The sequence below is a fragment of the Lepus europaeus genome, chromosome 17 (assembly GCF_033115175.1).
Source record: "Lepus europaeus isolate LE1 chromosome 17, mLepTim1.pri, whole genome shotgun sequence".
Taxonomy (NCBI): domain Eukaryota; kingdom Metazoa; phylum Chordata; class Mammalia; order Lagomorpha; family Leporidae; genus Lepus; species Lepus europaeus.
Window position 1 is genome coordinate 31,828,526 of NC_084843.1, and position 14,917 is coordinate 31,843,442.

General features: G+C 53.8%; 1 protein-coding gene across 1 annotated transcript; it reads left to right on the forward strand.

Annotated features, from left to right (window-relative positions):
* Nucleotides 1-3,563: 3,563 nt before the first annotated feature.
* On the forward strand, nt 3,564-5,759 carry FRAT2 (FRAT regulator of WNT signaling pathway 2). The gene has a single exon (XM_062214197.1). It carries the CDS (start codon nt 3,698-3,700, stop codon nt 4,415-4,417), a length of 720 nt encoding a protein of 239 aa, XP_062070181.1. The 5' UTR covers nt 3,564-3,697; the 3' UTR covers nt 4,418-5,759.
* Nucleotides 5,760-14,917: the final 9,158 nt, after the last annotated feature.

Genomic DNA, 14,917 nt, shown 5'->3' on the forward strand with positions numbered 1-14,917 from the left:
GGATGCTCCCAAGCCCACCCCCACGTCTGTGACCCCCCCCCCCAGTGGACTACAGGACAGAATTTGCCCTTTTTGAATGTGAACATCCTTAAGAATACTTCTGCGCTTTAAAACCCCACTCTAACATGGACTCTAATCAGAGTCCATGGTGGTCCTCCCTGTACCTGTTCCCATGTCCCCAGCACTTTGACAAGGAAGGAATTACACCCCGTTTTTCAGATTAGGACTCAAGGCACAGAGAGATGAAGGGAGCCCCTCTAGGTGGGACCCCAAGCCTGGCGTCCGTCCCTCTTCATCCTCGCTGGTGCTTGAGTGCAGGTGACTTAGAGCGGGGTCCACGTGGGAGACTCCCCTGGGAGGGAGGATTCCAACACATCTAAACGAATGCAGCACCCCTGGACTCCCTCTGTTTCCACGGGGGCTCTGGGCGCTCTCAGTGAGTGCCTCTCCAGGCAGGCGCCAGCGTGCCAGGCATGCAAGCTCTCCTCGCTTCCCCTTTGCATACCCTCTCATTACTTTTAATTGCATCCGAGCCTCTGTAGCATCTTGCATTTGCTTCCTAATCCAGGGCATTCCCCTGCCTGCCACTGGTCCAGCTCAGCACTTTCCCTCCCAGAGCTCTCTGGAGAAGTGCCCCCAGCAAATGGAGCTGCTCTCCTTCGATGAATTCATCTCTATCATGAACGGTATCATATCCCCGCCCTGGCATATTTACACAGCAATCGCCACACAAAAGCAACATTACAAAGAGAAGATTTTTTTTAAGCCCATTTCTTATAGTACTAAGAACACTGTTGGAATTACCCTGACAGGAAGACAAAACAACTTCCAAGGATGCTGGGTTAGAGACAATAGCTACGCCAGACCCATTAATGTTTAAAGTCGATGGAGCATAAAACTGCTTTTCTCCACTTGGAGCAGGGCATCATCTTAGAGAGAGGAGGGGACAAATTACCATTGTAACTCTCCTGAAATCCATAAGCCCTCCCCTCGTTTTCATTCCCATGAAAATTCTGCAGTAAGTACCATCAGAATGAAAATGAGAATCCTCTCTGGGGGAATGGCTTCCTGTTCTCATCAGCCAAATGTGAGAGGCGCCCTCTTCAGAGGAAGCTGCTGGCTGGGAAGGCAGCCGTCGGGACGCAGACCTGCCCGACTGGTTGCGGGACACACCTTGATGGCTTGGGGCGGGTGCTGAGCACACCCAGGTCAGGGTAGACCAGGCACACAGAATGCAAAGGGCCCGGCCAGGCCAGCATGCCTCAGGCTATGTTTTACCCAGTGGGCTGCAGGGGGAGGCTGGCTCATTAATATATTAGCTGTTTCGACAGGGGACTCGCTGGACCCGGGCCAGGCTTCTGTTAGTAAGCCCCCGCACCTAATCCCACATTACATTTGTGTAATGCCTGACAAAGCCCGTCCCCATTATCTCATTTGATCCTGAAAACAGCCCTCGGAGGGAGGCCGGGCAGGGATTATTTTTTCCATTTTACAAGTGAAAACACTTGTAAACTGATTGGCCAGGAGTCCCGCGCCCAGAGGCAGAATGAAGGAGACTGGAATCCAGTCTCTGGACAACCTGTTCGGGGCTCTTTTGGTGTCACACAACAGACTGCCTGGAATATTCCCAACCCCACCCAGTCCTCCCAACTTCAGCAGGCACCGGAACTCGGGGAACAGAGAGCCTGTGTCTATCACCCACACACCTCTGTGCCAGCCAGAAAGTACCAGGGCAACGCTCGTGGCAGGCTCTCTCAGGAAAGAAATTAATTTTTAAAAAAATTTATTTGAAAATCAAGAGTTACACAGAGGCAGAGAGAGAGAGAGAGAGGTCTTCCATCTGCTGGTTCACTCTCAAAATGGCCACAACGGCCGGAGCTGGGCCCATCCGAAGACAGGAGCCAGGAGCTTCTTCTGGGTCTCCCATGTGAGTGCTGGGGCCCAAGGATTTGGGCCATCTTCCCCTGCTTTCCCAGACACAGCAGGGAGCTGGATCAGAAGTGGAGCAGCCAAGATTCAAACTTCACCCATATGGGATGCCTGCACTGCAGGCGGCAGCTTTACCCGCTACACCACAGCGCCAGCCCCAAGAAATTAATTTCATATTATCTCCCTGCACCAAAGTCCAGAATTATTCCTAGATTTGAAAACAGAAAACTCAAGGCATTAGAAAAATCTAAAGAAAATAGAGCTGAATATTTAATAACTTTTTAGAGGCAAGAATGCTCTACATTTAGCATAGTGTTAGGAATCTGAGAGTAAGGGATTTTGTAGATTTGACTGCATTAAAATCTGGGAAAAGCATGGCTGTTTGAGCCAGCACAAACCCTGAAGAAACAGGTGCGGCAGGTCTGCAAATAGGTACCAGCAGCTAATTAGAGAACAGCCAATTCACAAAAAGAGGAAGTAGCGGTGGTTAACAAACATCTAGAAAACTGCTCTACCTAACAAAAGTCAGAAATGCGACCCAAAAGCATTTCATCTATGAAGTCAGCCCCCCCACCCCTTTAACGGTAGTTACTCAAATACTGGCCAAGGGGCAATGAATAATGTATGCTCACACATTACTAACAGGAGAGAACATTGACCCAACTCTTGGAAAGTGATTTCGCACATTTATCAGAAACCTTAAAATATCCAGAGCCTTTGACCTGAAACTCCACTCTGGGGAATTTGTTCTGAGGGAAGAATGGCCGGTGTGGGAAGTTCACGCACAAATACGTCAGTCACACCCTTACTTACAACGGAGAGAGGAGGCGAACAGCCAGCCCGAGAGGAGCTGTTTAATAATTCAAACAATTACCAGCACTTGATGGAAACTTACGTAATCATTCAAAGGCTTTCGAAGCGCATGCAATAACACGAAAAGCCTTTTGTGATGTAACGCGAAGTGGGAAAGCGCAGCGCTCCACGCACGGCTGCTTGTGTAACCAACTGGAGAGGAAAAAGGCGGAGAAGAAAAACACCTCAGAGAGGAGGCGCGCGCGAGGCCGGATCCGCACCGCTCGGTCCCACCCGACCCTCGGTGGGCTGGGGGCGGGGCAGAGAGCCGCCCGTGGCCGCGCGCCGGCGCGTCCGTTCCCGACGCGCGCCTGGGCCTGGGCTCGGCGGAGGGGCCCCCACCTCACGTCCGCCCCGCCCCTCCCCCGCCGGGCCGGGGCGCCGCGCGCGCGGGGGAGGAGCCGGCCGGCCCCGGGCGTTGGGGACACGTGGGAGGGAGGCCGGGGTGGTGTGTGGGGGGGTGTGTCCGCGCGTGGGAGAAACCAACTCGGGCCGCCTCGGAGCCTCCCACTTCCTGTCCTGTTCGCCTGGCCGCCACTGGGCGAAAGCTGTCCCCACACCCAGGAGCCCCTCTCAGGGGGGCGATGAGCCCCGCCGCCGTGACGCTCCGGCCGCGGCCTTACGCCGCTCTCGACGCCCCGCGTCCGCGCGCCCCCTCGCGCGTCCCCCCCCGGCCCGGCGCAGTGGTAGGGCCCGGCGCGACGTCACCCATTGTTTACAAATCAACCCGAGCCGGCAGCATTCCGGCTTCGCGGCTGCAGGCGTGCGGCGCTAGTGCCCTCCGGGCCCGGCTTCCGCGTCCACCCCGGCCCCGGCCCCGGCCCCGACTCCGGCCTCAACCCCTCTCCGGGATCGGCCGCGGGCCGCCCAGCCGCCAGCAACGCCCGCCGAGCTCCGGGTGCCCGGGCCGAAGGCCATGCCGTGCCGGAGGGAGGAGGAAGAGGAAGCCGGCGAGGAAGCGGAGGGGGAGGAAGAAGAGGAGGAGGAGGAGGAGGAGGAGGGCAGCTTCCTCCTGCTGGAGCAGTCGGTGACGCTGGGCGGCTCGGGCGAGGTGGATCGGCTGGTGGCCCAGATCGGCGAGACGCTGCAGCTGGACGCGGCGCAGGACAGCCCGGCCTCCCCGTGCGCGCCCCCGGGGCCGCCACAGCAGCAGCCCCTGCGGCCCCCGGCGGCGGTGCGGGCGGACAAGGCCCGGGCCCCCGGCGTGCCGCTGCTGCCGCCGCCCGCGTTAGCCGAGGCGGTGGGCCCGGCTCCCCCGGGTGCTGTTCGCTGCGCCCTCGGGGACCGCGGCCGCGTGCGAGGCCGGGCTGCGCCCTACTGCGTGGCCGAGCTGGCCGCGGGCTCCAGCGCGCTGCCCGGCCCGTGCCGGCGGGGATGGCTCCGGGGCGCCGTCGCCTCCCACCGCCTGCAGCAGCGACGATGGCCCCAAGCCGGGGCACGCGCCGGCGACGACGACCCGCACCGGCTCCTGCAGCAGCTCGTGCTCTCGGGAAACCTCATCAAGGAGGCGGTGCGGAGGCTTCAGCGCGCTGTCGCTGCGGTGGCAGCCACGGGCCCCGCGGGCGCCCCTGCGCCTGGGGGTGGCCGCAGCGGCCCGGAGCCGGTTGCCCTGCACCCCTCCCGCGCCTTTCTCTAACTCGGCCCCCCCGGAGGAGGAGGAGGAGGACGCCGCTGCGCAGACCCGAAAGCGTCCTGCCCTCCTCTGCCCTGAACCGAAGCCTCCGTCGTCATCCTGGGAGCAGGCGCCTAGACTGCGGGGCGGCTCGTGGGCCGACTCCAAACCGAGAAGTTACCGGCCCTGGCGAGGCTGTTGGAGAAAACTTAAGCTTGGAGAAATGTCCCGGCCAGGGCGCGCCCGTGCCGTGCTGCGTGAGCGTTTACCCGACCCTCGGGGCCAAGGACCTGGGATAAACTGGGACAACTGTGGCAGCTACTTGCATCGACTCTACCTGACTTAGCCCATGGGGCGTCGTGTGCTTGGATTGTTTGAAGATGGAGCTTGGAGGGGCGGGAATCGCGAGGGTTTATAACCATACTTGAAAACTAACAATGCACATATATTTTCTCGTTATTTTCCGGTGGAGGAGCTTACTGCAAATGGTGCTACAATTGCTGTGCACAGAAATGCCGGGGGAGGGGCCACAGGAGAGGGCTTGCTGGGGGGGGGGAGTTCACATCGCCCCCTGCTGTGCTCCCCACCTCTGGTGGTGGCCAGAGGTGTGCATTGTGAACTCCAGTTTGAGGACTGGGGAGAATTCTGAGGGTAGCCATAGTTGGATTTGAATGTGGACTTTTAAGTGTCTTGACCTTGCCACCTGTGGTTCAAGGTTACAGTTTGCTGTGAGTGGAAGGCTTTGGGGTTTCTGAATTCAACTCCGGGTGTCTCTCTCCTTTTCTTGCTGCAAGAGCTGGGGTCTGTGCTTTGCTACTGCTTGGAATCTCCCGAGGACACAGGCGGAGAGGCCGTGTGCCGAGTTATTTGCTTTTTCTGTGCTTTCCTCTTTCCAAAACTCCTCCCCCTGCACGGCAGCTCTTGGCCATGCCAGGAGCTTTCTCAGAAACTTAGGAACAGTCTCTCGAGTTTCTCTCCCGTCCCGCCAGCCGGCCCTCCGTGTTGCAGCCCCGCTGGTGTCTGGTGGGATGGCGAAGGGACCCTGCCCTTTCTCCTCTCATTCCGGCCCTCCCAGCAAGGAATGTGTCCTCCTGCTGTGCCAGCTCTTTGAGAGTGACGGAAGCTGTTTTTCAATGTGACTCTCCAGAGGAGAAGCCGCTGGCTCTGCCCTCGTGAAACTTGATGGCGGTGCTTTAGTAAGGTGCCACCCCCACACTTAAGGTAGCTAAACCAGTTTTTTTTTTTTTTTTTTAAAGTTTCAATGGCTTGGTCATCCTTCCGATGTAGCTATTGACCTACACTTCGCAACGGAGTGTCTGAAATTGTGGTGGTCCTGATTTATAGGATTTCTTAATTAAAATGTCTGCTGAATAAATTTGGTTTTTTTTTGTTTTGGAGCGCAGTTTGGAGTTTTGGGGGAGGTGGGGGAGGGGGAGCACAGCCTGGGGGTCCCCCAGTACTGATGAGCGCGCTTGGTGACCAAGGGGACCTGGCAGGTGGCTGGGGCTGGCTCTGCTCTGGCAGAGCTGCCGGACTTAAGTGCTTCTGGGGTGATGTTTCCCCACGATCATAAAATGAAGTCCAGGTTTCTAAAAGCTGCTAGGTGGGCTCCCGTGCCCTGTGTGGATATAGAACCTGCTCTAGAAATGCCTTCTGCTTGGGAGGGAGCTGGGTCTTCATCTGGTGAGGAATGGGGAAGGCACCACAAAGCCAGCCTGACTTCCCCCTTGAGACTGACCTAGCCTTGAGCTGTGGCCCAGGGAGAGAGAAACGGGGCTTTTCCAGCATGTTCAGTGGTTGTGGCGTTGCTTGGTGTGAGCAGGCAGGGGTTTGGTTCCCTGAAGCCGTCTCTACCTCCTCTCCAGCGGGAGTCCTGCTGAAGCCCCTTCCCTGGAGGCCTGTCCTGCCCAGCATGCCCAGGCTGGGGCTCCAGGGAAAGCCCGGGACTCGGGGAGCGGCTGGACTCAGCCTGGCCTTCACCAGCGCGTCACTGGGGCCAGGTCACACCGCTCCGAGCTTTTCCCTTCTCCCACCAGTAAACCAGTTACTACTTAAAAGAAATACTACTTTACTGCTATCTGAGAGGGACAAGCCCATTGTTCACTCTCCAAGTGCCTGCCAAGGGGCCAAAGTCAGGAGCTGGGAATGCAATGCAGCTGGCAGGAATCCGATAACTCCAGCCATCATCACTGCCCCATGGGGTCTGTGTTAGCAGGAAGCTAGAGTCAGGCTGGAGCTGAGAATCGAACCCAGGTATTCTGCTGTGGGACACAGGCGTCTTAACCGCTAGGCCAAATGCCTGACCTGAAACAGGAATACGTAATAGGACTTAAATGAGGACCCGAGGTGTGTGGGAAGCTTTAGGGCTCACAAAATAACTGTTAATGCTTGTGGCCGCCATCATAAAGATGAATTTACTTTGAATATTTTATTTATTTGGAAGGCAGAGAGGGATCTTCCCAAATGCCCACAGCAGCCAGGGCTGGGCCAGACCAAAGCCAGGAGCCCAGATCTGGGTTTCCCACATGGGTAGCAGGGAGCCAGGTCTTAGAGGCATCATCTGGTTGTCAGTGTGCATTAGCAGGAGGCTGGGTTGGAAGTGGAGTTGCCCAGGCCTGGAGGCGGGCACCCCAGCTCGGGGTGCATCTCACGCAGCATCCTCAGTGCTGCCGCGACCTCCAGCCCTCCATGTGTTTGTGTGCCACGAGGTGGGCACTGGTTTTCCATTTCATAGATGAAGACAAGAAAGTAAATAGTTTCCTCAAAATTACAACCTTTGATGAGGTGTTGGATTTTTTTTTTTTTTTTTTTCTTGAAAGGCAGAGTGATAGAAAGGGACAGAGAGAAATCCTTCCATCTGCGGGTTCACTCCCCAAATGGCCACAATGGCTGGGGCTGGGCCAGAAGTCTGGAACTCTATCTGGGTCTTCCAAGGGTGTAGCAGAGGCCTATGTGCCTGAGTCATCTTCCCCTGCCCATTTTTTATTTTTTTTAAGCAGGAAATTAGATAAGAAGTAGAGCAGTGGGGACCATCAGTGCGCCGCTGTGGAATGTCAGGGTCACAGATGGCTTAATGTGCTGTGCCACAGTGCTGGCTACTGGAAGTGGGATTTCACCCTGGCCAGTCTGGCTCTGTCATCAGCCAGCTCTGCCAGTCATAATTTTCCACTTAACATGAACCTTTAAAAAAAGTTTTTTTTCATGTAATCAGACAATGCCTTATATTGATTGACTTATTTGAAAGGCAGAGTTACAGAGAGATAGAAAAGTCTTCTATCCGCTGGTTCACTCCCAGTTGGCCTCAATGGCCTGAGCTGTGCTGACCCGAAGCCAGGAGACAGGAGCTTCTTCCGGGTCTCCCACACAGGACTTGGGCCATCTTGTACTGCTTTCCCAGGCCATGGCAGAGAGCTGGATAGGAAGTGGAGTGGCTGGGACTCGAACCAGGGTGTCCACATGGGATGCTGGCTCTGTAGATAGCGGCCTCAGCTGCTACACCACAGCGCCGGCCCCACAAGACTTCCTTGCTACTGTTTTCTCCTATACTGCATTTGGAGAAGTTCCTAAGTGGATCCTCCAAACCCCAACCCTGCTAAACCTTCAACATAACAGCAGCGCCATTCTCTAGCATTTGTTGTGCATCAGCCAGAGAAATGCAAACTTCCCAGGATCCAGGATGAGGCAGGTTTACAGACATCCTGGTGGCACTCACAGGAGGCCTGGGGGCTGAGAGCCTCACACAGGGAACGGGAGTTGCATCACCAGGAGGCACAGTTAACGGCTTAAATGGCTGCTTCCTGCTTAGAAGCTTAGGTCCTCCTTAAAGCTGAGGTCAGAGGGCCAGGACAGACAGGGGTCCCCAAATGTAGAAATCCTGTGGATCTGTAACACCCAGGGCTGAAATGAGAATGGTGACCGTGGCCACGGAGATGGAGATGAGATCTATGGGACCAAGAAGCTAAGCAGACAAGGAGAAAGAACTAGGCCCTGTTATAGGCAGGCGTCCTGGTAGGCACCTTTTTAGTGATTTATTTATTATTTGAAAGGCAGAGGAGCAGAGACAGAGAAAGAGAAAAATCTTCCATCCCCTAGTTCACGCCACAGATGGCCACAACAGCCTGGGACAGGCTGAAGCCGGGAGCCATCTGGGTTTCCCACGTGGGTGGCTGGGCCCAAGTGCTTCGGCTACCTATGTTTTGCTGCCTTCTCAGGTACCTTAGCAGGAGATGCTCAGAAGCAGAGCAGCCGGGATTTGAACCAGCACTCTGATGTGGGATGCTGGTGTGTCTCAAGCAGTGGTTTAACTGTGCCACAATGCTGGATCCGCTGGTGGGGCCTATTTTTGTTTTTAATTCCCTACATAATTTCTTACATATATTTCTTTTTTTTTTTTTTAAGATTCATTTATTTACTTGAAAGTCAGAGTAACACAGAGAGAAGGAGAGACAGAGCTCTTCCATTCCACTGGTTCACTCCCCAAATGACTGCAACGGCCAGAGCTGAGCTGATCAGGAGCCAGGAGCTTCTTCCAGCTCTCACATGCATGTGCAGGGGCCCAAGGATTTGGGCCATCTTCTTTTGCCTTCCCTGGCCACAGCAGAGAGCTGGATGGGAAGTAGAGCAGCTGGGACATGAACTGGTGCCCATATAGGATGCCAGCACTGCAGGCAGCGGCTTTACCTGCTACACCCTAGCCCCACATATATTTATTTTCATCTATATGAAAGGCAAAGAGAAGAGATAATGAGCTGGTAGGCACCTTTTACAAGATATTACTTTGCTCGTTTCAATGGTGAGAGGTAGGAATTACTGGTGGTAGAGCAGCATTTGAAATGTATAGCAAGAAAAAAAGATCATCCGTCTGCTGGCTCACTCTCTGAATGCCTGCAATAGTCGAGGCTGGACCAGGCTGATGCTGGGAGCCAGGAATTCCATCTGGGTCTCCCTATGGGTGGCAGGGACTCCAGCACTTGAGCCATTAATCCACTGCTTCCCAGGTGCATTAGCAGGAAGCTGGTTCAGAAGCAGAATAGCCAGGACTCCAATCAGGCACTCCAGTGTGGGATGTGGGTGCCCCAAGTGGCGGCTTAACCTGCTGTGCCACAGCAGTGCCCCGAACTCCAGATTCTCAAGTGGATCCTCTTGCCTCCTGTTTGAGCCCATCCATGTCGCTTTTCTCACACGCCCCAGTCCCTGGTACTGATCCAGCCTGGGGAAACATTCCTGTGTCTGGGAGGCAAAGGCCGTTTCCAAGGTGTTGCAGCTAGCACTTGGCCCCCTAGCACTTGGCCCAGGATTGATTTTGGCTAGGATGTCCCTAGTGCCTTGGAATGGGTAGGCACCGAGCTGGGGGCACGGGCAAGGGCGGAGTTGGACAATTGTCTTCTGAAGGGGCCAGTGCCTAAGCTTCCCTGAGAACACTGCCAGTGTCAGGCTCAGAAGGGCCAGAGCAATGGGGAAGTGGCAAGGAGAAGCTGTGGGTGTGCTGGGGATGTGGGGGCGGGGAAGGCTGCTTGGGAGTTTGTGGGAAGTTACAGGCAGGGCAGCCCACTGTCTCATGAATGGCTAGGAGTGGGAGACAGATCAGGCTGAAGATAAAGATGTGACAGTTAGGGCGAAGAGGGGTGCATGGAGTCTGGAGATGCTGGCAGATGGGCAGTCAGAACAGCGCTCACTAATATACAGAAGGCTAACCATGTGCCCGGCCCTGACCTTCATGCTACACAAAGGCCGGCTCACCAGACCTCTGTAGGAGGAGAGAGGGGGCAGACCAAGCAAGAGCAGGAGTCGAAGCTCAGGGAAGGCTGTAGGGTGAGCTGTAGACGTGGTAGAATGTATGTGAGCGTGTCTACACATGTGCGTGTGCACGCACACACACACATGTCTATGTTTGCATTCTGTGGGCAGGCAGCCTGCAGAGGGCCAGGGTGTTACACTCGGATCTCGCTCAGAGACTTTCATCGTCTTGTGAACACTGAAGGAAATTCTGCTTCCCTTTATCAGTGCCATTGAGAAGTGTGCTTTGCACATCTGCATGGAGTTCCTCCGATTTTTTTTTTTTTTTTTTTTTTTTTTGAGAGGCAGAATTACAGAGAGAGAATCTTCTGTCTGCTGGTTCACTCCCCAAATGGTTGCAATAGCCAGAGCCAGGCCAATCCGGAGCCAGGAGCTTCTTCTGTGTCTCCCATGTGGGTGCAGGGGCCCAAGCACTTGGACTATCTTCCATTGCTTTCCTAGGCCATTAGCAGGGAGCTGGATCGGAAGTGGGAGCTGAATCGGAAGTGGAGCAGCCGGGATTTGAACCAGTGCCCATTTGGGATGCTGGTGCTACTGTCAGAGGCTTAACCTGCTACGTCACAGCACCGGCCCCTCTCCCCTCCTTAGCTAACCCCGCGGAAGGGAAGCAGTGTTGATGGTGTGTCTTGGAGCCAGGGGTCTGCTTGGGACTTCAGTGTCTGAGGCAGACGTTGAGGAAAGCGTCTCTCACTGTGGGGCCGTGGAGTCTCATTCACAGTTGAGAAAAAGGTGGGCAAAAGGCAGGGCAAAGGTAGCAGGTTGATAAGCGGCTTGTGCTGCTTTAACCCACCCAAATCAATAAGTCAAACAAACGGCCTGCTATCTGCCAATAGCCTATCAGCTAACGGGCTGCAGGGTGGGGGTGGTTTCTGAGTTTACCTCGGTGAGTCAGTTAGCCGTTGATAAGGGGAAGCAGTTAATAAGCTCTTTGCTATCAGTTTTAGTTTTCATTCTGTTGTAGCATCAGCTGCAGAGAATTCATCGCTGGCAACAGAAACACCCAGCCCCGGACATGAGGAGCCCTTAGGTTGTTTCTGCAGCCGGGTCCCTCTCTGTGTTGGGCGATCATGTGGCACCTCACACCTCCAGTGCCCCTGAGTCCTGCTCATCAGACTTGTCTAGGTTGGGGCCCTGTGTCGTCCTTTGTAGACTCCTTCCTCTAGAATCTCCCCCTTGCCGTCTATCCACCTGGGCCAGGCACGGGTCACTCCTGGCCCTGTTTCCCTGTGTAGCGGCTCCCCCTCCTTTCCCAGCTTCTTCCGGCTTCTGGGCACCACAGCTCATCATCTGTGTCCGAGGCACCTGCTCCAGTAGCCGTGGCCAGTCTGTTGAAATTCTCCCATTGGTTTGTTCTGTAAATATTGACTAAATGCTAATTCTCTAAATGTGGCTATGTCTCAGGCAGTGGCCCAAGCACTTTTACTAGCAGTACCGCGATTCATCCTCACAACAACTTTTATTATTATTGGCCTTTGCAGCTGAGAAACCGGAGGTTAGAGGTGAAGTAACCTGCCCAAGTTCACGGGCAGGAACTTTAAAGGAAGGAGCTGAGCAGTCTGGCACAGAGTCCACATTTTTTACAGCCATATGGTACTGTGCTGAGCTCCATGGGTTTTGTTTTCAAAATTCTCTCTCCTCTAATCCTCCGCCTTGCGGCGCCGGCACACCGGGTTCTAGTCCCGGTCGGGGCACCGGTCCTGTTCCGGATGCCCCTCTTCCAGGCCAGCTCTCTGCTGTGGCCAGGGAGTGCAGTGGAGGACGGCCCAAGTACTTGGGTCCTGCACCCTATGGGAGACCAGGATAAGCACCTGGCTCCTGCCATCGGATCAGCGCGGTGCGCCGGCCGCAGCGCGCCAACCGCGGCGGCCATTGGAGGGTGAACCAACGGCCAAGGAAGACCTTTCTCTCTGTCTCTCTCTCTCACTGTCCACTCTGCCTGTCGAAAAAGAAAAAAAAAAGAAAAAAAAATTCTCTCTCCTGTCTTTTCCTCTCCCTTTCTGCCCAGGTTCTTACCGCCCAGGGCCTGGGTGCCCTAACGCCAACTAGTTGTTGGGCTGACCATAGATGCACGCCCTCAGCCTCCGTCTACTCCCCACACCGTGTGCCTGACAACCTGCCGAAAACATTCTTTTCATCTTGTCATTCCTCTGCCATCAAAGAATAGACAGTTTTGCTGGGAAGAGAAGACATAGCCATGTGAGCCCCTGAGATAACTCCATAATGACATAAATAAGACGGTGAGAACCAGATGAACTCACAAGTCACTCCCCAGGAAGAAACTGCCCCATCTTCTCTATACCAGTTGTAGACCTGAGTGGCCAGGGCAGGCCAGTAGAACTGAGCGCGGGGCGCTGATGTCGAATTAGAAGGGGATGGGCTTTTTTTTTATTTTGTTAAAACATTTAATTGTATTATTTTGTTTATTTGAAAGGCAGAAAGGTAGAGACAGAGAGAGGGGGAGAGAGAGAGAGAGATCTTTCATTCACTGGTTTAGTCCTCAAATGCCTGCAACAGCTGGGACTGGACCAGGCTGAATCCAGGAGCCCAGAGCTCTAACTAGGTTCCCCATGTGAGTGGCAGGGACCCAAGTACTCAAATCATCTGTTGCCTCCCACGTTACACATTATCAGGAAGCTACAAAGCTAGAATTGGAAGTGGAGCTAGGATTCGAACGAGGCACTCAGCTATGGGATGAAGGCATCCCAAGCAGAATCTTAACCACTGAGCCCAACGCCCAGCCAGCCCAGGGAAGGGATTTTCTAACAGGAAATGGGGGAGGTAAGACTTGGGGCCCCAAGTGATATTCCTGTGGCTCCTCCTGCAACCCTGAGTTCCCTCCCAAGCTTGGTTGAAGTGACCGCCACTCTTTTCCCATTAAACCTCTTTGAGACTGATTATCCCTTCCCTTAACACCTATCTTAACATTTACTGGTGTGACAGCGGTGATGATCAAGAAATTGGTCTGATTTTCAGAGGAAACAGGTTTGTTGAGCTCAGGCTGAGTTCTGGTTCCTGGGCTGTTGGTGGACAGTTGGGAAAGTGAACCAGCACATGGGAATGCTCTCTCACTCTGTCTCTGCCTCTCAAATAAATAGTGATAAAAATTTTCAAAAGAAATGGATTGAAGAAGTGATTGAGAGACAGGATTTTTTAAGTAGAAGACTCATAGGGGGCCGGCACTGTGGCATAGCTGGTAAGGCCGCCGCCTGCAATGCTAGCATCCCATGTGGGCACCGGTTCTAGTCCCGGCTGCGCCTCTTCTGATCCAGCTGTCTGCTATGGGCTGGCAAAGCAGTGGAAGATGACCCAGGTCCTTGGGCCCCTGCACCTGCGTGGGAGACCTGGAAGAAGCTCCTGGCTTCCGATTGGCCCACCTCTGGCTGTTGCGGCCAGCTGGGGAGTGAACCAGCGGATGGAAGACTCTCTCTTTCTCTCTCTCTGCCTCTCCTTCTCTCTCTGTGTAACTCTTTCAAGTAAATAAATAAATAAATCATAAAGAAAGAGAAAAGACTCATAGAAGTGACATTTATCCAACAGCTTTTGGGAGGGATGTTTTGTTTATTACTTATATGTTTACTATTCGCTTGCCATAGAATTTGATATAGTTTAATATTTATACACAGTCCTTCTACTCTTACACCTGTTTGTAGATGAATTCACCACAATGCTTGAGCCTACAGATCCCGTCTCAAATCACACAGCTCGAAAGCAGGGATGCCGGCAAAGCCCACGCTCTTTGTGTATTAAGTATTCTTACAAACACCGCCATGGGCAGGTTATTTGTTTTCCCTTCTGCTGTGAATGGAAACGTTGTGTGGCAGAGGGTGTGCCCGCTGCCTGTACCAGCTTCCCCAGTTTGCTAATGGAGTGCACTTCTGAGAGGAGACCTCTCTGGGCTTCCATCTCTAAATGAGACAGTAGCACCAGGCATCTGAGAGCTGAGCTCTCCCGGGGCTGACATTCTGTGATTACCGCGCATTGGTAGAAGAGGGGGGAGCTAATTGAGTGACTTAGTAATTTGGTTGCCAAGGTAACTCTTTCCTGATTGGAAGGAAGGGATCACAGGGTTAGACACAGACTTTGCTGGCTAGGAAAGTGGTGTCTGATCTTCTCTCCATGCTTCTGCTTCTGAGATGGAAAAAGAAGCTCTAAAAAAGAAAAAAAATGGAATCTGAATATTGTAGCACTTACACCTAATTAGGAATGAAATCTTGGGGCAGCAGACTCTGGAGTTCTCTATGCAGTATGGCATTTTCTCCAAATCGCTTATTTTCCAATCAATGCCATTTCAGTTTGGCTTTATTTTCATTCAGTTTATGGCTTTGGTCTTTTATCTCTTCCAGACCATTTTCTGTGGCCACTGTCTTCTCAGGATGCTGAAGATTGTGTAAGGAAAGTTACAGCACAGCTGGCATCCCCTGGCTTAGCCTAGGGCCCCAGGGTTCCAATGGCAGGTGCGTGCTTCATACATCCTGCCGTGTGTACAGGGACTCGCTGTGAGTGATGACAGACCATAGACCATAGTATGGAGCTATTGGGAAGAAGCCTACACTGAGAGCCCAGAGACCTGGGTTCCCGATTCTGTTAGAGCCTCTGACTGCATAAATGATTTTGGCAAATTATTCCCTGCCCATTTCCTTGACTTAGTAAATCCTGACTTATTCTAAAAAGAACATTTGGGGCTGAATAATAAGGCTTGGCAGGATTTTTAAAAAGCTGTGGGATTAT